Raw genomic sequence first — 27720 nt, forward strand, 5'->3', positions numbered from 1 at the left:
TAAAGTGGCTCAGTTACGTTTTATGTTATTAATTGAACATAAAATCCGAATAACTTATTCTCCGTTTTATATCGCGTGTTTTCTGAATTCTGGCAGAATGACACGGAGTTCTCGAGCCAAGTTCTCAGCGCGGTGTCCGGCAAATTTGTATTATATGTAAGACCGAGCGCATAGAAGAGCAATTAAGTTAACATGTGCATTCAACGTAGGACACAGAAGCTTAATGTTTTTCGTAATGTTATTCCGTTTCGTCTTACGAAAGTAGCGCGAGATAATGTTTAGTGATCGAGCGATGGCACGAAAACGAAACGGTAGGAGCTAACGAGAGCCAATCATCAGGGGCAGCTTATTCTTATTTTTTATTCGCTACGAGAGTTCCTGCGGTAGCTAAGTGTACGAGAGAGTCGGTACTAATCTCTATTAATTATTAAGCTCTGTACATTACTTATACATACACATAGATAGGCATGGTCAATTGTCAGGTATTACGGCATCACAAGATACAATTATATTATTAATATTATTGATAGCATTATATTATTACTATTTGAAAATGATCATTTACAAAATAAATGTACAAAGCTGTATATCACCGACTTGGATATTATTGTAACGCTCCTCTCCCGCTGTCGGTTATTCCATTCTCCGGGCATAAAATATTTGCTCGACAAGTTTCGCGCTGTCCGCGATAATTAGAGAGATCTACGAATTTGTACCAATTTTTCTTCACGTTTCTAGTAACGTTGCAATATCGCAGGATATCCTTGATATAATTTAATTTTTACGTTCTACGTGTATTTTATTTTTTAAATTATTGCGCGCAACAGAGGAGACTTTTATTACTATTTTATTTAATTCGGTCTCTGATATAAATCGCACGTGGGATGAGTAAGAAAAAATGCGATACGAAAGTTTAGAGTGACACAGTAGTTTATTCTCGTTACAAATGCACAAACAAAGAATAAAGAGGTCATCAATACATACAGCGATCTCTATCGACTTGGTCATTCGCGATAGAATATCGAACGGCACCCATTCTACTTTCCACCATTCAGTAGAAATACAAACTATAAAGTGTATGATCGTTACGTCGTTGTGCAGAGTGCCGCGTGTTGAGTTACGTACTATATTAAAGTCCGTAAAATACGATGTGCGCGTGCAGGACCGCGCGGAGCTCTCTGGACAATTATAAAATACGTACATCTAAAGTCCACGTCGCGATGGATCGCGCGAGAAATATTCAACTTATTTGCGTGCGAGGTTGCCGATCGTCTTACCCTCACGAAGTCAATCCGCTCGAATTGATGATTCCGCAGTAATAATTAAAAATCCTTGGAATTGTACTGATCGATCAAAATTGTATTACAGGTATTCTTTTAGTATTATCACAGCTACGTAGACGTGCATTATAAATCTTCATTAATCGAAGAAAAGTTTCAACGTGAATTAAAAATAACGAAGCATAACGTTACGTAATAGATTCAGACGGCGATATCGAATAATCATCAAAAGATCCATCACGGATTGTAATAAACGTTTTAACTTCCTTTCTCAGAACCTCCGTAACGTAATTTGATAAGATAAGAGTAATTTACTTCTATTCGAAGAACTGTATTTATATTAATTAAAAATAATGTAACAATCGATAAGAAAATGATATGTATAACATTTTCTTTTTTATAAAGAAGAGAAGATGGATGAACTATGCGCTGAGTATTTTTACAGACGACGCATAAAAATAGATACACATTAATAATTTTCTTTCTATCTTTACCATCGCGATTGACCGACGACCGGCCACTTCGTACTTACTAATCTCTCTCACGTATTATCTATGCAATATATTTTTGGATCACAACGATATACGAGTATATACATATATAACTCTCTACATGGAATGTTCTCCGAAACGCTGTCAGCCACGAAATATTCCTTATAAAATTTCTGCACTTTTGTGACAGATCATTACCGTCGCGTTTTCTGTTTTCACAGCAAATAATTTTGCTAATTAAATGTAGAATCAGAAAAATGGGAAAATGGAATTTTCTCGCGGCGGAAAACGCGCCTCGGAGGAAAACTCTGGTCTAACATCAAACATTCGTATTTCTATAATAATCTTTCTAACAGTCGGTATCTTCAGATCGAGGCTCGAGGACCTCAGTTTAGAAATATACTCTAGAGTTTTGGTCAATATTCTTATATACGTTATGCTGAATCTCAATTTCTCTCGTAGCCTCGAGATTACGTAGCTAAGTGTGCTCCACCAATTACATAGTCGTACAGGTGAGTCGAAGTTATATAACGAGAGTACATCTACGTAAATAAAGTTGTTTGGACGTACCTGACGCGTGCAAAAAAAGAACAAAAGAGTCTGAAATAATTTACGTTCGAAGTTCACTCTCTATCCTTCACGCGCTCGTGTTAGCTACAAATATCCTCGCTAAACTTCGTGGCGCTTGACTTGATCATCGAGTGACTCGATTTCTGTGTCGCGAATTATCCGACGAAAATTGCATCTTGTAACATCGATATCAGGTATTCTTGCATCTCTTTGAAAACTTCACTTCGCACTTAACATTGCAGCTGTTCATAAGACCGATAATTAATAAAAATTTACGCTTTTAAAATTGTGTCATATTAAAAGGCAGCGCTTTTATTGCAATTTCCTCCTGTCGAACAATAAGTTTCCGTTCAAGTATTAATAGTTCTTTAATTTTGTAACTTTAATGAACCAATATCTTTTCTAATATCTTTTCTCTTCGACATTTATCCCGACAGGAATTTGAAGAAAAGAGACGGTGTAATTAAACCGTTCTAGAGATCACTCGAGCAAGTCGGAGTACACGTCTTTGCAGAATATGTACGTTTGGCGAGCGTTCAGAGTGCCAACGAAGAAAGACTGTAACTATCGCCAGCTGCGAGGGGCAGCCCAGTAATATAAAGTGTTACCGAAGTATCGATCAAAGGAGGAAAGCGTGTAAGGGTCTGAAGAAGTTAAGCGATTTCCTTTACTTGCCGGAAGAGAAGCAAGGCAGAACGCGGGATTGAAATTTTATCGCATCCACGTAGCAGCGTCGCGAAATAAATGGATATTGGAGCTTCGGCTTTGGATAACAAAGTCGATCACGATAAATAATCATGGAAAAATTATCTTGTCGCTACGTAAGAATTGTGCGAAGCAAGATGTATGAGAAACAGTTTCTTCAATACTTGTTATCCTAATGAGAATAGCGCATGATTTACGACGCTAAAGAGTGAAATCGCGCGATTCACGAGCACTCGTAATACGTGAAAGTCGTAAATCAGCGCGCTTTTCATTTGAAGTGAGAATTTTCTGCTTGGGAACACTTTGATGAGACACTTTCATTTGTCCCTAATTAAAGTGGGAATGAGCAAGGAATACGATACCAGGCGATATCGTTCGCGTTCATAATGTGAATATCCTAGACAACGTAAATTGTCTAAAGGTTGTAAAATGGTATTGTATAAAACTTTTAATTTTTTAAACGTCTTTTGCGTTATTTTTGTGTACACTATTTTTATACGAATTATTAATATATAAAATTTTTATATGCCATATTTTGAAACTTCTGATATTTATGGACTTTTCGAAAGATACTTGTATATATTTGTAATTAAACGTGTCTGCAAAATAATAGTCATCTTTGTGCAAAATCTTGGATCTGTCTATTTCTAATAAGTTATATTATAAGTTATTATTTTTATTTAATATAAAAGATATTATATTTATTATAGGTCGATATAAATTATTTCCACGTATTTTGAAGAATATTAATAAAGCATAAAAGCAAGATGATGGACTAAGAAGCAATCAACAGAAATACATTTTATGAAGTTGGAATGCCGCTTCAACGAAAGACTCAAATTATCGTAATTAAAAGCGAGAATTGTGCTGACTTTTCAGTCAGTAAAATTTCTTCTCATTCTGATCTGATCTATTTGCATTTTCACGAGCAAAAGTTGTGAATTTAGGAAACTTTCCTGAAAATTAAGATATGTTCAAACGGATTTTCCCATGATTTTTCCGTTTAAATTTCGAGAATTCTCCTCGATAACATTTCTGCGAGGGAATAAACATGTTCGTCAATTCATCTATTTGTTCCAACAATTACATTAAGTTGTCTAATGATTAATTATCATTACTTTTATCTGTGCAGTTTAACTAGATATTAACTAACAGCCGACTGCGTATGTCGTCTTTTAGAAACCATTAAAACCGGAGATTCCTTTCGAGGATACGGAGCGCGAATGGGAAAAATGGTCCATTGATTACACGCTTCCACGTGCACAAATAGAGACGCTCACCACGCGATTTTCTAGATAAAAAGTTCGGGTGCGTTCAGAGGAAATCACAATTTTAAAGAGTACTACTGTTGTCAGAGTACTACTGCCGAGTGTTCCTCGAATAATCGCTATCGCTTGCTACAAATCCGTGTGTCGGACTATTCTCGTTCGCTCTTAGCCTTTATCAAACTTTCGAGCCTTTAAGGCAATGTTACTCTCCCATTTCTCGAAAATCTGTTTCCTTCCTCTGTGTGCGTAACGGTGTAAGTATTACCCTTCTTTCTCATGAAAAGCCTTGGCAGTAGTCCCATAACGCGTGATATTGGCCATTCTGGGAGTGCATTTTGCGCGAGATGTGTCCCACAGAGAAGATAAATCCCGGTATAATAAAAGTTTATGGTCAAAGGAATTTAAAATCGATCTCTCCAGACAGATAAAAAGGGAAGATAAAATAATGCATAGCTGCAGTACGCATTAAACACAATTCGCGGATAAAAATGTTTTTTAATATTATATTTTATGTCATCATCCGTATGTTCTCCAATATTTCAACTTCTATTGATTCAGTCCGAAGAAGAAATTATATTCAGACTTAAATTTTACATCGAAAAGTAGTCTTAATCTCGATCTCTCGATTAATTTCCTTTTAGAGAGAAAAGTGAAGTCTTGAAATTTTTCTCGTAACTTTTTGATCTCCAATTTTTTGCTCGCAAAATCTGCTTTTGTGCGGTAACTAGGCTAATGCAGGAAAAAGCGCGCATTCACATACATTTTAGCCACTTTAGGCATTTTAGTCACGATTTTATGACTTCCAGAGCTTTTCCGACGAGAAAGGATACGGAAATTTAAACGGTAATGTAGTAAGCCCGTGGTTTGCCTCTTGATGTTGTCGGACTGAAAAGGATTCCTGGTGTTGCTGGGCTAAATGACCAGGATGCCCACGAGGGAGGTGGAAACATGCGTCAAGATGTGTAGTATCCTTCGTGCCGTTTGCGACACTTTTCACGAGCGATGTAGCATAGTGCGATGGTGATCAAGATCGCTATGGTGATCCCCATGCCTATGCTGATCCAGATGATTTCCTCATTTATACCGCTGTATCCTTTTCCTGAAACGATACTAGATTTATCTCACAGTTACACTGTTCACTGTAAATCTATCGCATCTTAGTGTCAAAAAATATTTTACTTGATGAGTGGGGAATTTTTAAATGTTTTGTAACACCGCAAAATAGAATCCTCAAAGGACCAAATTGGAGCTTTTTGAGAAAAATATTATATCGTTATTTTATTTTAATTTTTCAAATTAGAGCGAGAATATTTTAGTAAAGAACATTTCAAAATGAACTTTCGCATTCGTAGTCGAGACTCTCGAGCTTAAAACTTGGTTGACAGGCTTGAAAATGATTTGCGAAAGTTTTATTCATAAAGTTCGTAAATCGTTTTTGATTTCATAGTCATGTCTCGCTTTTAAAACTCTCTCCTTCTCACGTTTCAGTCTGTCCCATTCACGCTATCTCCATAACTATGGAACCTAGTTTTCCGCCTGTCGCAGCGAATAAGCTCGTCTCATTTTAAAGTAAGCTCGCGGAAGGTCGATATGGGATACTTCAAAGCGCAGCGCAAGTTCCTCAATCTCGAGCTAAGGCTTCTCTACAAAATCATCTTGAGTCATGACTACGAGTACTGTTCATTTCCCGGTGAAATCAGGTCGCGTTGTTGCCGGCCAAATTTCATAAGGCGAGAACATCGTATTTTATATCTGTTTCAACTGTAACAATTTTACTTTGTCGAATGATACAAATTTCATATTTGAAGATTGCTCTCTGGAGCAATTTGAGCTATTTTAATCTTCGAAATCTCCATGCCACTGAAGGTCACATAATAAGTGATTCTCTCGAGAAGAGAGCAGCTTGGAGGAAATCCAATCTGGAGTGGGTGCTGAATATCAAGACGACGTAAAGAATTTTATTTGTAAATTATGAGAGTACCGTCTCCCTGGCAGTCGGCCCACGGTCAACATTTTCGCAAATTCCCCACTGCATCCGGTAAACATTAGCGCAATTCCGGTCACGTTATCGATTTCTTCAACAATTTCATGCGTCGTTGCCAAAAGTGCGCCATGTATTTCACTATCTACCATTACTTTACACTACTTTACTCGTGTCATGCAACGGTACGTTGTCTAGTGCAATTGTGCGAAATTATAATAGCGTAATAAAACGTGTCAACACTGTAGACTGCGTAGACAAGTTTACGAAGTGCGCTTACCTTCGTGTAGCAACTCGGTTCACGTATATTTCAAGTCTTGCGAAATATCTTTGGAAAACATAACTTTGAGATATTTATGTGTGCAAAATTTGTCAAAATTATTTATGTGCCTCATACATCGTGTAATACGTGAGGAATCATGCGACCATATATAACAATATGTTTCAGGTAACGTCTTTTGTGTAATTGAAATAAATTAATAATTGATAACAGCCAAGCTCTCAAAGAAGTATGTTTCAAACGGTGGTTAATAATTCTGCACATGGATGATTAAAAATTCGTAATAATAAATTCTGTATTAACAGCTGCCTTGGAAAAATCTAATGTTGGAAAAATATCGAGAAAGTAGAAAGACGTAGCAAACATTTCTTCTCCGCACGGAAGGGCTTCGGTTCGTATTAGGGGACGGTGGAACAGTCCACCATTAAAAAGCAAACTTATTTCTGCAGTATCGTGAATTTTGCAGCGCAGTCCGTGGAGAATAACGTTGCGGCAAGAAAGGAGGTTTCCCTTGGCGATTCGTGACAGAATTATTTCACCGATTATCAGGAACGCGTACCGTTTCGTGCTACAATCATACCGAAGCAATTTTCGCCACGTATTCATTCATGAAGACATCGTTGTAAACTTGTAACATGAAAAATTGCTTTGGTAGACGAAGTGGCCTTGTATGTACCTAATGGAACGATATCCACATCCACATTACCATTGTAATGGGAGCTGTAGATCCCAATTTTGCCCGCGACGCGTCCACCCACCGGCATCTTCGTATCTTTTCTTCAGGGTTTGTCACCTGGAAACGAGATCTCCCACTTTATTGTAAGTATGACTTTAAAGCAACCGAGAACTACAAACGGAGCGACTGCTCCCCCTTCCTTCCCCGCTCTTTGCATCCAGAATATATTTCAGACACGTATAAGGGCAAACGGTGCTTCTAATATAGGGAAAAACGTTTTACTTCACGAAAAGGTCGGGAAATAGAGACGACGATATGGACGGATAAAAATTAGGAACCTTATCATTCCTCCAACTATTTTTATTCGCAAAAGTACTGCGCGGAAGCACGTAAAAATATATATACGTCTACCAGCTGTCGCATTCTTGCATCTTCAAAACGATTGATATCATCGCCCGCGCAAGGGCGTATAAAGGTAAAATGGAGACGATAAATTCTTCTACTGCTCGTACCTTCGACTCGTCAGCCATTCCATCTGAATTTTATTTATTGCTCGCAGTTGCTTATTATTTACTTTTATAGGGCAAACGTCGTCGGGAAATGCGCGTTTGCAAAGATCATTTTTCGCTACCGTTTCCTCCGTGTCCTCGGATGTCTGGTGACGTCATGCGCAGGGAAGATACATTAGATAAATTAGGAGCAGCGGCAGTTTGTTGATTTCTTCGAGCAGCTGACTGTCAATCGTCGACTTCGAGTTCTTCTCGTCGCTGCTAAAAGGTTCCTCTCTCAACAAGATGAAATCTGCGGCCCTGCGGCGACGTCAGCATCGATCAAAGGATTTGCTTGTTAGCGGTACACCGATGAGTCTACCACGTTGAAGGAAGGAAGGGGGTGTCATCGCCGTGTTTCATACGGAGGGAGCGTCGATGTGTACCTCGGAGAGTCGAAAATAGGGTGCTTCACGCGCATCTCTTCAGCTCCGCCAGTCTAACCGCCGAACATTTTCTCCTTTACGATTCGCATTCGGCCAAGCTGGAAAGCAATTTTCGTTGATTACAATATCTCTCTATTTTGTGATACGTGAATGAGTCTGCTTCCGCTCGAAAAATGCGGCGTAACAATGGAAATCATGGCAAATTACTCTAATGCTTATTGCCCTTATTGTTAAGTAATGGCAATCGTTATATCATCAGTGCGCAGATGCGCATATACACACATATTAAACAATTAAATTGAATTATTATTGCTCGGTATAATATTTACTTCAAGAAAAGCGAATTTATTAGATAAACTCTTTGTAATTATATAAATAGAATGATAGAGATGTTTTTCACATGCTACATTTCTTGTTATATCGCATTATATCCGTTATCGTATCATCAAACTTTTTTCGCCGATCCAGAGAATAAAGCGGAAGACGTAATCAAGTGTTCTAATGCGATCTCGTGTTCCTTCAAGCTGATAGCTTCTTTAAACTCACCGAAAGCTACTCCACGGAGAGAAAAGATTATTGCGGATGACTCTTCGATTTGTAATCTCCACGATCAAAGAGTCTGTGAACATCCAATCGCGAAGAATTTTGATCTTTTCAATGAGAGAAAGTTACGAGGTCGGATTCTACAAATTTTGATCTCTTCGGTCCTGCATTCGGTCAATCGGGTAATGTAAAAAAACTATGAAATCGTAATTATTATGAAAAATATTCAGTCAAATATAAAACATCATAAATTGTTATTCAATACTTTTTGATATTTATTTCTATTATTTTGACAAAGGAATATAAAGCAGAATGAAATTTTATCTGTATTCTTTTTCGCAATCATTGCTTATTAATCGTGAAATTTAAATAATGTGCAGTTTTTAACTAACTCGCGAAAATTATGGAGAAGATTGCTATATATCGCGCGATTAATATGTCGGAACCGTCGCTGCACGATCATCACATTTTGCTGATATATGTATATGCATGATCAGCGTGATCGTCCTATTCTGCTGATTCGCATAAACAGCATGTGCGATCGTAATTAACCACGTCTTCGCGAGCATCGTCGCGTCGGTAGAACTGTATTTTCGTGAGTATTAACCAGGTGTAACTGTCTAAGTGATGGATTCCTTGAGAAGAGGAGGAGGAGATTCAGTAGAATCGGAGATGGAGCATATGTGTGTATAATTTTATCTGTAGATAATTATATAAATAAAACTCTCAATTATAAATTTATACATTTATTCTTCCATTTTACATTCTTCCCTTTTACATGGTAAAAATAATTCATTTATCGCGAATAGAAAATCAAAAAGAGATTGTCGCGTCGCAAGTGTGATTGTGTAGAGTGCAGTCGACGAGAAATGTGTGCGCATCGATGGAGTCAGAGCGATGAAGCTGCAAAAGGATCCAGATGCGAGAGGTTCCAAATGCGACAGATTCCAGGCAAACGATTTCACAACGTTGTGTGGACAACGACGGATTGCAATGGACTCCGAAGGATTTCATCGCGCACTGGTGAGTGCTCCGTTTCAATACTTGCAGAGTTCACGCGAAGCTTGTACATCACATTCTCTTTAAATTCTCTTTAAATAAAAGAGCGAGGAGTGAGTTTGCGTTAGCGCGTAATCAACAAGGTTTTATACGTTCTCTCTTGCGTTCCTAAAATGTTCCGACTTCTGAAGAAATCGATCCGCACCTATTGCGGATCACTTTACGCGCACACACACGCAGTCGCAGGAAACCATCTACTTTGAGAAAGTGCCTTTTCGATCTTGATGTCCTGAGGGCTTGGAAATTCGTTCTAGTTTATCTTATCTGCTGCTCGTATGACAAGCTTTTCGCAAACTTCTTCAAACTAATTCCAAACTCGCTCGGAACTATTACTGGCATTTAAGCGGCGACTTTGATCAAGACGTATATATGTACGTATATACGTCCCACTCGCGCAGAGAGAGAATTTCAATTCCAAATCTGCAGAATTCAAAATGCGCGACTCGCTGGCAAACCGGCTGCGACGAAATCGCGGCATTCACGTTTTGGCGAACGTGCGCCCGCGTTCAATCCCTTTTGCATTTACCCACGTAACTCCGGCGAGCTTCCACTGTGATATCGCGACGGGATTATTCCCGAGGCACTTCTTAATAAAGCCCTCCATTTAAATGAGATCAACAAGTTAGTTTCGTTACCATCGCGCACACGCGTCGTTCCAGTGCGCGCCCGAGCGCTTCTTAATTGTTTGCCACAATTAAACGAGTCTCGCCGGAACCAGGACCGAGGATTGCATTCCCGACTCTACCAGCAAGCGGACGGGAGGGCGAAAGCTTTTGTCCGGCGTGCGTTTTGTGCGACAACCGCCACTGTCGAACTGTTGATGCAGCTTGCAACGATTCTGTTATCCAGAGTATCTGCTGTCGCGCTTTGACGCGCCCGCAATTAGACGCGATGACATCCGCGCGATATCGCGGTTTGTTAATTAACGGCGCCAACGTTGTTTCTGGAAAGTGCGCCGCAAATCAACGGCATATTCCCCGGAGTGCTGACACCGCGGCTACTGCAAGAGGAATTGCGTCAATGCTGAATCTCGTGTGATCGTTTCGTGACTGCTACCGTTGGTCGTACGTGAAATGCATCAAATTAATTTGATGGCATCTGTGGACTTTATCGAGAGATAGAGATAGATAGAAGGCTGGAGAAAGAGATAATTATATTAATTAATTATTAACGCAATTATATTAATTATTACTATTAATTAATTATTTATGCAATTATCGAGTAAATAATTGTTGAAAAGGTTAAAGGTGAAGTAATTTGAATGTACGTGAGTATAAAATTTTCAAGCTTTGGAGATAAAAAGATCCGTAGTTCACGTATTTTTACATCATTACGCGGAATATTATTGTGAAGAATACTTTAAGGAAAGAGATCTTTTTTAAGACAGCATGACGCTCTTGAATTATTTTTCTGTCATTGTAAGTCTATTACAGAAGAAGCGTCTCTCGCTCGGAGCGACTTGACCGTTATTCCGCGTTTACGGAGTTAGTTATTGAAACAGCAACCGCCCTAATTAGCAAAATTACTGAACACTCCATTGCTCGGAGCTACAACGAGCTCAACTTTTGCGCTCACAAACACATCGACGTAGCTCGAAGCGGTAAGATGCGATTTCAATTGCGGAAACTGGAAACAGCAGGAAAAAGAATTAACGAGACAGCAAAAGCCTCGAAAGTTTTGCTAGAAATCTAGTACATATAGTATTTTCGTTACATAGCATTTGCATTCTTAAAAACGTGTTAATTATTGCGTATCAACGACCATCTTGTATTACGTAAATTACGTTTTGCAAGAACATGTGTTGTTTAAATGCGACGTCCACTTATCATTCAGCTTCTTTTATTTATTTATACGTCGAGATTTGATTTGCAATATAAATATCGCGCCGATAACAGTTACATAAAACGCGGACTTGAAGCTAAAGAATTCAAATATCTTAATTAATTGAAATGGCATTTCTCCTGGTACATCAAAACACTTCATTTTCATAGAGTTATTCTGTGCTTCAGCTGCGGTTAACAAAGGCTTCAATAATTACATTTCTTACTTTAGTATTGATGAAGCGTTCGCATTTATTTGTAGTCTTTGCTTTGTACTTGCGTATGATCGCGATTTACAAAGAAATCCAATGACAGTTGCATAAGAGGTTTGGAATAATATTGTGAATCCCGTTCATCCATTCAATTTAGACTCCATTTCGTGACATTTTCCGTGAGGACTCCACGTGGCTTCGATGGCATTACGTAATTGTTTCCTCGGCAATTATGCAGATGCATAAATGTCAGAGGCGTGAATTCAACTCGATTTTTCACACTGACTTTGCAGTGCCTTCGTATTTACGACAAACACAACATTTACGTAATGAAAAATGTCGTGGCAGAGCGGCATTTTTCACGACAATCTCGCGATTGTTCTTTTGGTAATTATACGACACTTTATGGGTGTTTTAACGTTATCAAGGTAGACAAAGAAGCAGCGCGAGTCTTTGTTTCCGCAAAGACGCACGTTGTTAATAAATGAATGGTACGCGGTTGTCTTCACGCGACAAGGGATGAAACCTTTTGTTTAATGCACACTGCGTGCCCTCGCGAATGCAATCGACAATGCGTCTGGCGTTATTGTCCCTCCCGTCAACGTCATTGTCACGATGAACGGCTATTTACAATTCCTATTAGCAGCGTATCTGCTTTTACGCTTTATCACGATTGACCGGACGCTTCGCACGGTAAGCTTCACGGTTTCCTGTCACATTAATTTTACGCTTAATTTCCTCTGGAGCACCAGCTGTCGAAAAGCCTTCACGAAATGTGTGTTGAAGAAATTTATTCTCAATTTTTCAAAAATAATGAAAAATCTGTAATAGTATCTTCGAAAAATAATTCTTCGAAATTTGGAATGCATTTATTTTAAAACAATATAAAATGTGTGTGGAAGAACAAGCTAAAAGCTTTTTCAGAAAATTGAATTGCAGATTGAAAAGTGAAGAATGGAACTGTATTTTAATCTTAAACTTAATATTATATTCTCTATACATTTAATTTTAATTTTATATTTTATTTAATTAGGATATTTAAAGACTGTGTCTACTAATTTATTCTTGATATATCTTAGTTTGCTTCTAAACTTAACGTTAGATTTTACATCCCATTGAGTATACAGGCTTAATCGTGTATTGAAGCACGTTTATGTACGTTCGATGTCCATTTCGAGTGAATAATAGGGCTATTCCCAAGACATTGTTACTAAAAGGGACTTGGTCAAGCAATTACATCCGCAGCGGTGACTGATTGTTCGATTCTACAAATTGCGTACGCAAAGCAACTGTTTGAAAAACTGTTTCAATACCGCTCTTATTTTCCCTGTCCAATATTTTATCATTTTTTGCTTACTCAGCTACAATTACAAATAAGAAAAATTAAATAATACATTTATAATAAAAAGTATAAATGTAACGGATATGAATATTCTTGCCTCTGTAATTTTGCTTGTAAAAACGTTCACATACGTATTCATTTGCATTTTGCATATATTAATATTTTGTGATAAGCCAAATATGTGGAATACACAAGCTTGTTTCGGATGCATTCGGTTAATAAGGTTTAATCTTTTAATAGATAATATCAGCTGATACAGCAAGTATTACGACGCACGTTTGAACGCGGCGGCATGCATAAACAAAATGTTATCTGCAGAATAGTTTCCAAGCACGCTCTTAAACTTTTCTCTTTAATTATAACTGTGTAACTTTGCGTTCCTCGCAGCTCGACGACGAAATTATAGAGTGGAATTGTCATTTGACATTAAACAAAGTCTGCGGAATTGTGACAGACGTCATTACGAAACATCGTTATGAATATCAAAGAGATCTTGCTGCTATATGAAATGTGAAATATTCATTGAAGATGTAAAGAGTATTTATAAGAGAGAATGCAAAAATTATACTTTTTATTAGTTACGCGAAACGATATCGATAATCGAAATATACGAGGTATCCCCGTAGCTATCACGTTATACACGAATCGATGAGTTCGGGGACAATTTCGTCTCGGCAAACATTAAATCGAAATCGTTAATTTTGATGCGGTTAAAAAGAGTAATTAATCGTAATAATGGTATGATACAGCGATTGGAACATTTCTGTTATATGCTACAATGTAATTAATTTCCATATTTGCCTCGGAGTGAATTAACAGTAATTCTCCCAGTACTATCATCCATATGGAATCGTTAACGGAGAACATATATGTCCAAATGTGTGTGTGTGTGTGTGTGAATATAGATGAAAACTTTTTCCGATACCGTATTCATCGTATATAAATGTCATTCGCAGGATACATGCAGAAGCTTCAATAATTCGATTCAATTTTACACGAGACTGTCGTGGAAGTCCCACGTTCCATTCACTTGCTTCGCGAATGTGCCATCCCGAAGCCCCGGCGGTGCCGTCAAAATTTCCGGTGCAACTGGCTCGACGAAATTGTAAAACTCTGCTCCATCAAAAAGTCATTTTTATGGTGAAAATCCGTTTCGCGCTAAAATTCATTTCCGATTTGCAGGCCGGTTGGTCGATACTGATTTACTATTTCTTTTACAATCGGCTGGTCGATATGTTTATTTATATCCCATGCAAATACAGCTGGGTTTGATCTTGCTTACACAGCGGAATTGAAACATCATATTTAATGTTGATTCTTCATGTGTAAACGGGAAATAGATTGAAGTCTGACAAGATTAATCTAAACTGTTTGTGCGAATTTCTGCACGGTGTAGTGAACGCCAGTCAGTTTGATAACACAACATCATCTGTTTTGTGACGCAATACGGTGATTAATTTCTCATACCTACATGGTTGCACATTGGCGCCGGGCGAAGTATAGCATCGAATAGCATCGAATAGCGATAGTCAGCGGTTTCCGCAAGGGCGGTTACACAAGTTCCCGTGCAAACGCGGCGCGCAATTAAAACACACAAAGTGTATGTACGGCACGTCGCGAAGCTATCCAAGCCGCCGTGAAGTAATCCCGATCTGGAAAAGTTGCTGCGATATAATTAAAAACTAATATTAATTATCCCCCGCGTGTACGCGTGCGGAAATTAATTGCCAAACTTCGGCACAACGGCCGCACGCTCCCATAAAAATTTATCCGACAACATAAATGATCCGGAACGATCTGGACGTCTCGAGACGCGAAAAACGTTCCAAGTAAAAGTACCGCGCCGCTATCACAGGAATGTAAAACAAGAATTTCGAGAATAATCGCTTGCGAGATAATGGAAGGGCGCTCGCGACAGTATCTCGCGTATTTCGAGTAATTGTCCCTCTCGCCCGGCCGACAGCCACGCCCTGTTGACCTTTTAATCGCTCTTGGGTGTTTTTTACCACCGCAACATCTATTTTTAGAGGGTGTACTCCGGGAACAGGGTGGTTATATTCGGCCGACATGGGGCTAAAGATATAACATGGCCGTCCCTAACTGACGGCTAAGGCCGAGCCCACGGATTTGGACAGATCGATTTTCAAATGCAGAAACCAGGCGTTGTCTCTCGGCTCCAGACAGACCGACGACTGTCCGCGATACGTCGCCGCGTGCGCCCGCGTTATTACACGCTGAAATTACGAGCATATCGTTGGCCGGTGCCGAGTCGATCAGCCGAGTCGGAAATTCGAAGGAAATACGATTACCCTTCATTCCTCTATCCGCCCATCCTGCGAGCCGGTCCGTTTCACGTTTCTCTCATTAAACAGCCCTGTGGGCGAACTACGAGCGCGCTACGATTTTTCACTGTTTACTGATGCGTTTCGGGATTGTTTTCGCCCACAGATGTTTGTTTGGTCCTCCAGCGATAGCATTGGTTAGCGACAATATTTAATTGCTCTCGTAAGACAATATTTAATTGGTCGATTAAAAGTTCCCTCTTGGGAGCACGACGCTGATGCTGAGGAATTGCAGTTATTTGTCTTCCGTCTCGTAAAGCAGAGCTCTTATTCGAGCTCTATTTGCAAATATAAAGTGCTTCCATCGGATGAAGAAATTTTAGTTTAATGACTTATTTTGAAAAATATATTTTCCATTAATATTCATTAGATCGTGTTGCAGTTTAATAACCAGAGACCGGATAATATTTTAAATAATAATTTTAAATAATAATTAAATAATAATATAATAATTTAAATCTATATATAATATTTTAAATATATAAACATATATATTTATATAATAATTTTTATATATTGTTTATATATATGTAGGTATATGTATATATTTATTATATAGATATTTTTAGTATATAGATATTTTTGCATTCTACGCGACGATGCCCCCTTAGACTGGTGCAGTGACGGTACTGCTTCTCGCGGCGCTCGGCCACTAGCACGCGCTTAGAGTGGGAAAAACGGCACCGTGATCCGGTCTCTGTTAATAACAAATAAATATAAATTGCAGAATATCGGAGAAGTTATAAATTAATAATGCTATTTTGTCACTGACATCTAATATTTAAATTATGGTACAAAATACACTTAAAGTTTAATTTTATACGTTGCTTGTATAATGAAGGAGAAAATATCCTTTATAAAAGGATTATTACGCGCATGCAGAAATATTTCTATCAAAATAGTTTTCTTCAACACGCCTCAGGTTTTAAAATTCCAGATTTGATAGTCTTGCGTACAGTGCGCTATAAACGTCAGCCCGTCAGAATACACCCTTTAATGTCATCTCTCAGACGCGACACTGAAATCTTTATGTGTTTCCTTCCTGAGTCCTCTTTTTGAGAGTACAAAAGTACTCTCGAAAACATAAAATAACGGCGTACTTTAAGACAATCATACAAAATGTTTATTACAAATTTCGCTCGTTTAATGGTCAAAGAAATCCTGTTTTCTTGAAAAGCTCTTGCTGGAGGGATGTTATTGCGCATAGTTATCTAACAATGATTTAACAATCTTCTCCAGAAAATAACAAGCAACATTTAATATTAATAACGCGTAACTTCACTTGTCATTAGCATTATAATTCACGTCGAGTAACTTTTAAATCCATGAATGTAACTGTAAGAGAGAGGCTGATTGATTATCTCACTCTGAGCAAGCGTATGCGGGATATCGCAATAACAAAGAACTGGCGATTCACGGGAGCATGATTTTTCACGTATCAAGGATAACAAGGAATCGAGCCAAGATCACATTAAGTAGACACCACTCGATCTTTCGGTGAAAGGGACTCAAGGCCAGAGCTAATAGATCAATCCATCTCGATCAGACGAGGGATGAACACACAAGAGAGACCGATAATCATGCGCCAAGTTGACCGAAAAGTTCATACCAACCCTCTTCACCAAAATTCCAACGTGAAACTCTACGTTATTTATTATAATATTACAAAGTTTCGCGTTACCGAAAACGTCAAGTCCATGCGGATTTTTCTGGCAGGATTCAGACGCAGAACCTTGCGATATCAATCCTTGATGCAGAGTTTTGTGTTGGAATTTTGGAGGTTGACATGAATTTTTTGATCAAGCCAATAGGTCACGCCATTCCTGACCAGAACATGAACGACGCGCGTACATCGCGCAGTAGTAATACGCGCGCTTTAGTCGGGCATTGTAGTAGAAAGTGGAAACCTCTTGTTCTCGCGTTTTCCTCCGCTGCTTGGAGCACGTGCTATCAAACGGATTGGAACGTCGTCTGCATCCATAAATTCGTGCTATCGGAAAACGTTCCGATCAGTCGCTATCGAGTGTCCCCAAATGCAAAATCATTTTCGTGGCTCACCGATGCTTACCCATTGTGAATAATATAAATGTCGATTGTGCTTTTCCACTCTCTCGCTTTTAGCGACTGTCGTAAAATGGCCTAGTAGCATTTAGTTTTATCGCCATTCATGAAATCTATAGATTAAATACAAGTTTAAATCAATATTGTTTATATATAAATTTATTATTTTGTTTTTATACTTGGAAATATCCTTAACGTAATGAGTTAAAACAATAAGTAAAGAACGTGATTCTATAATAATAATTGTAATAAAATATGTAACGCTAGCAGTATACATTGTCGTATACTATCTACAATCGCTATTCAGCTGACACTGCGAATGTAAGCGAAAGGATGAATAACATGCACAAGATATCGATGAACCAAATTTGATTAAAATTCAATTTACAAGTTTCATTTTACGCGCTCCATAACTTTTATCTGGGAAACTGATATCTGGTAAACGGATCTCGTGATTATGTAACATTGTGCTGCGTAACGTGTATGGAAATAATTGAAAATTGAGATTTATCCGAGCTTATCTTCTCAGAATCGCGTTATTGAAGAAAAATCAGAAGCTACTCGTTATTGAAGCACAACTTTCGCAGCTTTACCGTTAATTCTGCAATTTAAATGTCTCGCGCTCCGCGGATGATGAAAGATAAAAGGGTGCCGTACCATGATAATTGTCACGTAATTGTGTTCTGTCGGAGCTCAAACTATCACGTAATTTAATTCGCGTTCTCTCACGGGTGAAGTCCCACATACACTCCACGGTGGCTTCCGCAACTATTATTAAGCACGTCATGTTCTGCGGCCGGAAGATAAAAAGGCGAGAAACCGAACAATACGTAACTCCGTTCCGCAGCAACAACTATCTACCTCTTTTTTTAATTGCTTGTTATAACTAATAACTAGTTTAAGAGAGATTTCAGATATGGCGAGCGGCACCGCCTATCTTTATGTACCTACTGCATAATAATACTTTGCATATAAATTTTGCTTTCACAGTAGGGCAAATGTGGAGCAATATTGCTCCAGTGCCAAATGCGTTGCGCAAACACGTATTACAGCTGCTTAAAGTGTGTCGCGTTCTTGCTTTGTGGCTCCTCCGTGCAATCTTCGGTCATCTGCATATCTTTGTTGTCTATTATTCGGGAAACTAAGTACCAAACTCGTGTACAAGTTAAACAAGAAGTACATGGCTTCTCGGCGAGAATGCCGAGAGCTACGCGAGACACGCGCGCGCGCTCGCGCATATATCATTGGACCAGATTCGAGATCGCCAACGAGGCGATCTGTATCTGGCTGCCACTCCACAGAGTAAGCCACGTTTATCAAATAGATACTCGACGAGTGAAGTCGCTGGCCGATCATCGAGTTTCTCAACGCGTCAAAACACGGAACGGTTGAGCAAACGGGTAACATGGATCGGCTCGACTGGAATATAGCCGTTTTCCATCGCTGTCACGGAAACGTAGAGGCGTTTATTCTGTTTATGCTCCTGTTAGACACATTCCGTTTTATGCAAGAAATATTTTCTACAATATTAGGGAAAAGTGAAAATCAAAATACACAACGCCTTCGCTTACTGAAGCGCCTAATAAAATTGGCTAATTAACTTTCGCTCTTGCTGTTGACAAATTTGCATGTATGTAAAGTAATAATTATTAAGCCTGTAAATATAATAATTTTTAATTGTTTCTTATAATATATTATAATTTTAATCCTGTTTGAAATGACAGAAGAATGTAATTCATTGTTATCAAAATTGCAATATTCATCAGCCCAAAGACTAAAATTATCTCCAGTATTTCATATATAGGAGATGAAAAGCATTGGCCCTCATGCATTCTGAGCATTTAATCTTTCTCATAAACGGTGGTATTTACGACGCAGACCATCGCACGTGTTCTGCGTTCCAATTACAGGCCGCAGCTAGATATCACGTCAGCAATTTTATGCAAACATATATATATGTTTACTGCATAAATATAGAACTGCTAGATAAGAGCGATTACGATAAAAGCGGTATCGTCTTCATTGTGTCAACGCATTTCTACTAATCCAAGTTATTTGTGATTCAGTGATTTCATTAACAAATATAATTTACAACGGAAAATAACGAGCGACTTTTAAATATTCCAGTACGAGCTTTACAACTCTATCAAGTCGATTAAATCGATCTTCCTCAAGTTCGACATCGGTAGCTTCAATGACCTGACATGACCTTTCTGGGGAGTATCCAGGAGTACCAGGGAGTATGCGTGTCACAGTGTACACGGACACGCTGCGCGAGAGTAAGCATAATCTAATGCAAAAGGTCTGATTGTCCCGCTCAAGTAATCCAGTTAACAAGTTGACAAGATCTAGCGTCTACGATCGGAGCTACAGCTCATGCTCGCGAATCGATCGAAACCTGGAGTATTTACCGTGTATCGGGCTGCGGCCTGTCCGCGTTTACCACTATACAAAGTCAAAGGAGGGAGGTAACGAACCATTTCCGGGTGTCCGAGGGTGGAGGGCGAAGCGTGCGGATTAGAGGGTTGACTGGCTAGCTGCTTCAAAATCGCCGGAGCAAGGCGAGGTCTCAAGCGTGTTTTCGACCTGATCCAGGTGCTTCCAGACAGCTGAATTCTTGGCGATCCTCGGTGAATCCTCGACGAGTTGATACGTGGCGAGCTCTGCCACCACGAGGTTTCTGCTGGGGCGCGATGGGGTGGTCCAGCCGTACTGATGGCGGGCTTCGACGCGGTGGTGGACGCGGGTGGTACGCGGTGCCAACTGAGCGCCCCGGTGCCGCGCGAAACCGTCACGACGTCGGCGCCCGAGGCAGAACGGGCCACGTAGAAAGGGGTGGCTGCTGTGTGCGACTGGCATGGGATGTGGTGGAGAAACCGCGAGAGAGGGATGCTACGATCTCCGACGGAGGGGTGGACCGGACGGGGAGAGAGAAAATTATTGGTTGGTAGAAGGGAGCAGCGAAGGAGAGATGTGGTCCAGGGAGAGGGATCTCGGTGAGGAGGAGGGTTACGCGGAGTTAGGGGAAGTTGTGTGTGCGTGAAGGGATGATAGGAGCGTGGAGGGCACAAGGGAGGGAAAGTGTGTGAGCATGGGGATGAACAGCGGTAAAGGTGAAGGCGCGAGGGAAATGTTTGTTTCTGATATCAGTGGCTTTATTTAGATTCGACGTTTTTTAAATTTTAAACGCTTTTATTTGTTTTACGTTTAACGCATAGGAATTCTGTTTTTACGTTTAACGCATAGGAATTCTGTTTTTACGTTTAACGCATAGGAATTCTGTTGCATTTAGTTTTCAGTTTAAGGCTGATAAAATAACATTCTTCTGGACATTAGTATCTAATTGTTCTCAGGTTTTTTGACATAAAATTTTGTCAGTTTTGCAGTAGTCACAAAATGTTTAAGTTTTTTGGATTTTAAAGAGTTAATTATAACAAGTGCAAACAAAACTTCTCTTTTATACGTATATCTAATATCGACGCCTATGAAGGGCGAATAACAACTAAAGAGAGAGAGACTGACAGACCACCGCTTTAATAACAAAGGGAGAAAATGGATAAAGGAAGATGGAACATTACATATAAAAGCTAGAGGAAAAGAAATAGAAAAATCCAATGCTAGCATGAACTAGAAAGAGATGCTTACAGCTAAACGAAACGGAAATTCTGACGGGAAAAGGCTGACCAGAGAGAAAAAGATGGGCGAATAGAAAGGAGCTAACACTACAAACCTGTATCCGGAAGTCGCAAGCGCGAGCGAGATGGAATTAGAAGCGCACACACAAACGACAGACTTACAAAGAATAGAAAAGAAAAATGGTAAGATATTCATGAAGTATGGTTGAAACAGAGTGGAAAATATATTTTGACCAAAGGAGTAGCAAAGGCGAAACAGTCTGTAAGGAGAAACGCGGAAGCTAGACAAAGATGAAAATATCGATGGAATAATGGAAAGAAGGATAACGTAGAAAGAGGAGGATAGGAACAAGAGAAAAAGAGACGAAACTAACAAAACAAATCGAAGTAAAGGAATTGCCGAAACTACAAGAGAGAGAGAGAGAGAAAGAGAGAGAGAGAGAGACGCAGCTCAGCTACGTTGAAGAGGGAACAAATTCAAAGCGAGGATTCCAGAGGGAGATCAACACACGGAGGAGATGAAGAGAAGGCGGGTCGAGAGAAGAGAAGGGTTGAAAGGATCGAAGTGGGGAAAGACGTGGAAGAGAGCGAGACCGAAAACATACGAGAGAAAGGGAGGGAGAGAAAGGGAGGGAGAGAAAGGGAGGGAGAGAAAGAGAGAGAGAGAGAGAGAGAGAGATCCACACGCGAGAAGGGAAGCGAAAGAGCTTGATGCGAGAGGAAATCAGGGGAGGAACGAGAGTTCCACGTGTGATGAAGGAAGAGAGAGAGAATATGTGACACCCTCAAATGACGCAGGTGCGAACGGAGGTGGGCGGGAGGAAGGCGAGATGGACGTCGAGAGACGGAAAACGACGGAACGAGAGGAGATACAAGCAGAGGGTGAAATGACCGGTAGAGAGAAAGAGACAAGACGAAAAGAATAGAATAGAGGGACGAGAGCAAGGAAGGCAGCGCTCTATCGAGCGAGCAGTCGCCGCGAGGGGTGGACGTGGGATCTGCGTGTACGTGGAGAGGCCAAGAGATGTTTTTGTTCATCGTGGACACTCGTAAGGGGTGCTCGAGGCAGAATGGATCAGGAGGGATACAAGAGAGTACGACCAAAGCGAAAAGTATCGTAGCAGGTGGATTAATCGATACAGCGGGGGTGAATGAGGATGGAGAACGTTTTCAGTTCGTCACGACGGGGCTTCCCGTACTTAAGATGGATGAGAACAGCTTTTCTCCCTTTTGTTGGAAGCTAATCTTTTTATTATTGCATAATTACAAAACCGTCATTACGCGAGTGAACAATGAAACGTCAAATAATTTTCATTTCGATGAAATTTCAAATAATAAAGAGACTTTGACCGGAATATAATATTATTACCAAAGTGAATGTGGGGACGGAGGGGTAACATACTGTTTTGCTATCTGCCGCTGGCGATTGTAAAACAGCCTCTATCTGCGTATAAATCCCGTTCCAATTCCACGCTGCACGTATCACAGCAAGGTTCCATTTGTTGGTGCCTTTTATTATGCGCGGAGGGATACAACGGCCTGTAAACCTCGCAATTTGATTCCTAGATTTATGACACGGCTACACGGATCAGTATGCGGTAATGCTTACACGAGAAAAATCCTATTAAGTTCATCGACACCGTCTGACAGGGTTTACAACGTTAGCATACATAAATATTCATCTCCGTATCATACCGAATTTCGTATTATGGCAGATATACCGTCGATTACATAACGCTTTGTGTTGCACGTGTGCCTGCCCTTTGTACATACTCTTATTAATATATATACCCTTATGCGCAAATTCCATCCGGATATACTCTATAATTATAAATATCATCATGAAAGTTTGTAATTAATAGGTCAACGTTAATAGGCCAATATTCAATCAATATTTATTACCGTGTGGAAATCTCGCAGCAACGTGCAATATTGTATACTTCATTATATTGTGCAGGCAATTTTAATTATCTTTTTTTCAATTAACGAACGGGGATTTCCGATTTATAGTTTCCTTCGTACAAGCGATGGAGCTGATTTTCACGACAATTTCGCATGCAATTGCAGTTCCATCGAATTAAACGGAACGAAACGGTCCAACGGTTCGAAAGAAATGAAATTTTCTTTTTAATATTAAACAATCACACGTGGCACTTTATGCTACCTTTGGGCACGCGCGCGATATGCTTCACTCGATGCAGAAAGATCTCCAGATACCTCTAACGTTAGATTGCTCAGCGCAAAATGAAATTACGCGAGCGTCAAGGTGAGCTTATAATGTCGAACTCCTCTTGTCTCTTGAGAATAGAGGATGATCGAGGAAGCCGATATCGATATTCTTAGAGCCATCGGCTTCCAGGTGCTCCAATACTATATTTATCTCCTGTTCGGGGACCTTCCACTGCGAGTTAGTATAAGTGTTGAATAATACAATTGCCTCGCCACAATTGTCTCTCTTCCTCTTCATCTCTTCGTCCTCCTAATACCGTTTATATCCCCTCCGCCACTAAACAGTGAACACAGCTCGAAGATTGGAGGAGCCGCTATAAATTTACAAGTTAGCGTTAGCCTACCACTAAACGCCACGGCTTTATCTGATACTAAACGAAGCTTCGATTAATATAGATAAGGTTTACGCCGGATATTAGGTGGTAAATCCACGTCGCTGGAAGTGTACACGTGTTAGGGCATTATAATACAATACTGCTTTAAATATCTAATTGCGTATAAAACGGAATACCTCTCTCAAGATAGATTTAATAACGGTAATCAATTGAACTATTCCTCGCGAATTATTTTGCGAAATAATTTTCCCTGAAAAAATGCAACATCTTTCTTGGAAGAAGACTGCAGAGAAAGATTAAAGATGCATAAATCTCGGAAGATTTCCGAGAGCGGTTGTTAATTTTAACACTGGCTCAAGTCAACGAAGTTAATTAATTATCGGAGAATGAATTGCGCATCAGTCCATGGGTGACAGAAGATATACAACCTGCTAGACTCCATTCACCGAATGAAATCCTAATTTACGTAAGAGTTCGATCAAGTAATTGAGTAATTCACCGTGAACTTCAGCAATCCGTTACACGGATAATATATTTTGTAAGCGATTTCTGCGTTCCTTAAGAAACAATTCATTCTCCAAAATGTATTCTTCAGGATATCGGTTATTGTTTGGAATAATACCGTATAAGCCTGTTAAACTTATGCAGTAATGTGCATACACCACAGTGCAGCGATAAGACTTTAATACCTTTAAAGATACTTCCATTAATTCCATAAGGGAACTTCATGTTAATGATGCTAGCTTATAAGGAATATATATAGAGCATGCAATTTCAGCATGGGTAAGCAGCCTCTTTGGGAAGTTACTAAACTATTTTGCTAACTGGAGGGAAATTAAAGGAGAGATTGTCAGGAGATGAACACACAGCGGCGGAATCTCGGCACTGTCATCATTCAAGAAGAGCAAGATAGCCGATGCTTGAAACTATCTCTCGATATTCAGAGAGATACGTTTTTTATTGATGTCGCTTAATCAAATTCTCCATCTATTCGGGAAAAATATTTTGATATCGGGGAAACTTGCAAACGAGCATTGATTTCGTACGACCGAGATTTTCTTATACCTGGCGAACTTTCCGATGGAGACCCACTTACGGAGGACTCCTTTCGACAAAAGTTTTATTGGCTTTATGAGTCCTCCTTCCTCATGAAAGGAGGAATAACTCCGAATTAAATACGTCCTTCTATAAGTAAATCAGTTATCCTATAGAGAACGAGAAAGACAACATTTTTAAAATGGTTTTACATACATAAACCCTATCACGAAAAAGCACTTATAATTAATTTTTTATATTGACAAAACAAGTCTGTATCTGTATCGCAGTGCGACAAAACAAATAACAGAAAGCACTTTTACGTGCGTTTAAATTCAATAAAGTTTTTATATAGTGCTTTAATTTAGCAAAATTAATTTACAATTTATGCTTCAGTTATATAGATTTTCCATATAAAGCAATTGAATCTTTTATAATTCAATTAATGGTAGAATCGTCATTCCACATAAAATGAGATTATTGTGATAATATCAATTCTGTGTAATAATACGAATGCGCCAATATTACAAGAAAAGCGCCGGGCACAAAATGAGAATAAATCAAACGTTTATCGGAAGCACAAAGGCAGCAAATCAGGAAATGGTAAAAGTCAAGTAGCGTTTAAGTAAAGCTCGTCGTATTTGATCCACTAACTACTGTCGAGTGCACAGAGAGTCTTGGAAACAAGATACCCTCTTAATATCCGCACTATTAAATTGTGTGCCAAACAATCGAACATTTAGCGGTATTTGGAGGCTTTCCTTTATAATGCAGCTTCAATGAATATTAATAGGTCGCTTCAGTTGCACACCTTACCATTGATTACATTTAACGAGATTGTCCACGAAGTTTCTACTGTTACAAAATCTCTGCAACTGCCAAAGATAAATCATTTATTACTGCATGTTGATTATTTTTCAACAGAAAATTTGTAATTGATTCTATTTCTTTTTCTTTCTCTTTAAACATGATTTTTTGCAGTTTGAATAATCGTATTCGATAATAACTGTTCGTTACGCTAAAATATAATTATTAGTACAAATTATAAAATGACGGAATAAAAATATATTCAAATAATACTCCTTCTTATCACCAGTGAATCAATATATATAGAAATTTATTTATTCGACCACAAACTGGTTATACAGTGATGACAAATCACGCAACGTTTCGACCCAACTATTTCGGTCCTTCTCAAGCGTGAAAAAACCCCAAACTTTAGTTTTACATAAAAGTCGCTTTCTAAAAGGAAAATAAAAAATAAAAATAAAAAATGAATATTAAACTTATAAATGATACAATTAAATACAGTGTCCAAGTGTAATAAACTTATTGGCAGAAAACAACTTTAACAAACACTCAGATTAACAAGAGAACGTGTCACACACCACAGCAGATGAAACACAAATGAGAGAGAGAAGCCAGTCAACAAGCAAAACAAAGTCAAATCTCGAAAACAGTCATCAAACACATTTAAAAATAGAGTCATATATACAAGGAAGATTATCCGTGTCTTTTTGAACATTAATAGAATTGTCATTACATTTGATAAAACACATTTCCGCGATCTCTCTCTTCCTGCGATTACTTTCCTGATGTAAAACTTTAGTATTACACCAATCAAAATTATGGTTATGACACAGTCTATGATTGCTCAAAATATATTCAAGCGTTTTGGAACGTTTCACTTTGAAAAATCTTGATATGTTACAGAGATATACTGTAAGGTATTAGAGACTAGTATATTTATGACAGCAAGCCGTTATGAAGCATACATGCGCACCGGATGTAATAAATGACGTTGAATAAAAATAAAATAATGCTATAATAACACGGAGTAATAGTTATTGGCCCCTGGGCTCTTATTCACAATATTTTTACGACTATGGTGAGGACCGTCCAGGTGTCGTAAAATTTATAAATCGTGCACTTCTCCAGTATGTTCCCCGATGGGGTTTCTTGTTACTATCTCGTGTGTAGGTATATCAATTTTGAATAAAGCTCGATTAATCCATTCTCAAAAAAGATATGTAAAATTGAATCGAATTTCATGTTACCGTTTGCTCGCGGTGTTTATTTTTATTTACTTTATACTGTGAACAGCTGCAACGGATGTTAAGAGAGAATTTTATATTGTGAAAATTTTATGTTGTATATTCATGATGTGTATATATGTGTGTGTGTGTGTGCACATTTATTTACTTTATTAGACATATTCTAAACATTTTCAGCATATTCTGCATATTTTTACTCTTTTATATTTTTAATTTACATTTTTATACTTTTTATACTAATATACACAGTATTACACATATACTTGTCATGAAAAAAGCACATACGTATGCAGAACGCAAAAAGCAAATGATCCGTGTTTCTTACATGTCGCTACGTCAATTTTTCATGAAATTTTGAATGTCTACGGGTATGCATATACATATATTAATGAGCGTGACAAGCATGTGCATATGTCCATATGTGATCCATTACGTCACTATTACATAATTATTACGACGCTCAGATGATCAGCTGATTACAGGAAGTAATTTCTCGTCGCAAGCATGATTCCCACACATGTGCTTTTGCAAGCAGACTATGATATTAGTTCACGTAATCCCTTTATATACCAGCCTATAAATGTTTTTTTAATTATACTTAATAATATATTTAATAATCAATATCTGGAAAATGTACTGATGAATTCTACTTATTTATAAAGAAACTAATTATGTGGAAAAACATGCTTTGTGTACATTAAGTTTGAATAATTAAAATCGGAAATTGTACTCTCATAAATGAGATGAAAGCAATTATTTTCCATTAAAATTTAATTGCGATTTTTAACTTTGTTACATCCAATATAATTTAATCATGATTAATTCTATGACATTATATTACGTTTACATGATATTACATTTCTTATAA

General features: G+C 38.6%; 1 protein-coding gene across 3 annotated transcripts; it reads right to left on the reverse strand.

Moving 5' to 3' along the window:
* Positions 1-912: 912 nt before the first annotated feature.
* Positions 913-20432, reverse strand: LOC105280300. 3 transcript variants are annotated; one of them, XM_026972002.1, is made up of 4 exons: positions 20042-20432; positions 8186-8283; positions 7282-7381; positions 913-5413 (listed from the first exon to the last, which is right to left on the reverse strand). In XM_026972002.1, the coding sequence occupies exons 3-4, from the start codon at positions 7337-7339 to the stop codon at positions 5268-5270; spliced, it is 204 nt and encodes a 67-aa protein (XP_026827803.1). In that variant the 5' UTR covers positions 7340-7381; positions 8186-8283; positions 20042-20432; the 3' UTR covers positions 913-5267. The 3 variants fall into 3 exon arrangements, with proteins under 3 accessions (XP_026827803.1, XP_011339062.1, XP_026827804.1); XM_011340760.3 differs by having other exon boundaries at positions 7282-7368; positions 20042-20430; XM_026972003.1 differs by lacking the exons at positions 8186-8283; positions 20042-20432 and adding an exon at positions 7883-8179 and having other exon boundaries at positions 7282-7368.
* Positions 20433-27720: the final 7288 nt, after the last annotated feature.

This window comes from Ooceraea biroi, chromosome 8 (genome assembly GCF_003672135.1).
Source record: "Ooceraea biroi isolate clonal line C1 chromosome 8, Obir_v5.4, whole genome shotgun sequence".
Classification (NCBI taxonomy): domain Eukaryota; kingdom Metazoa; phylum Arthropoda; class Insecta; order Hymenoptera; family Formicidae; genus Ooceraea; species Ooceraea biroi.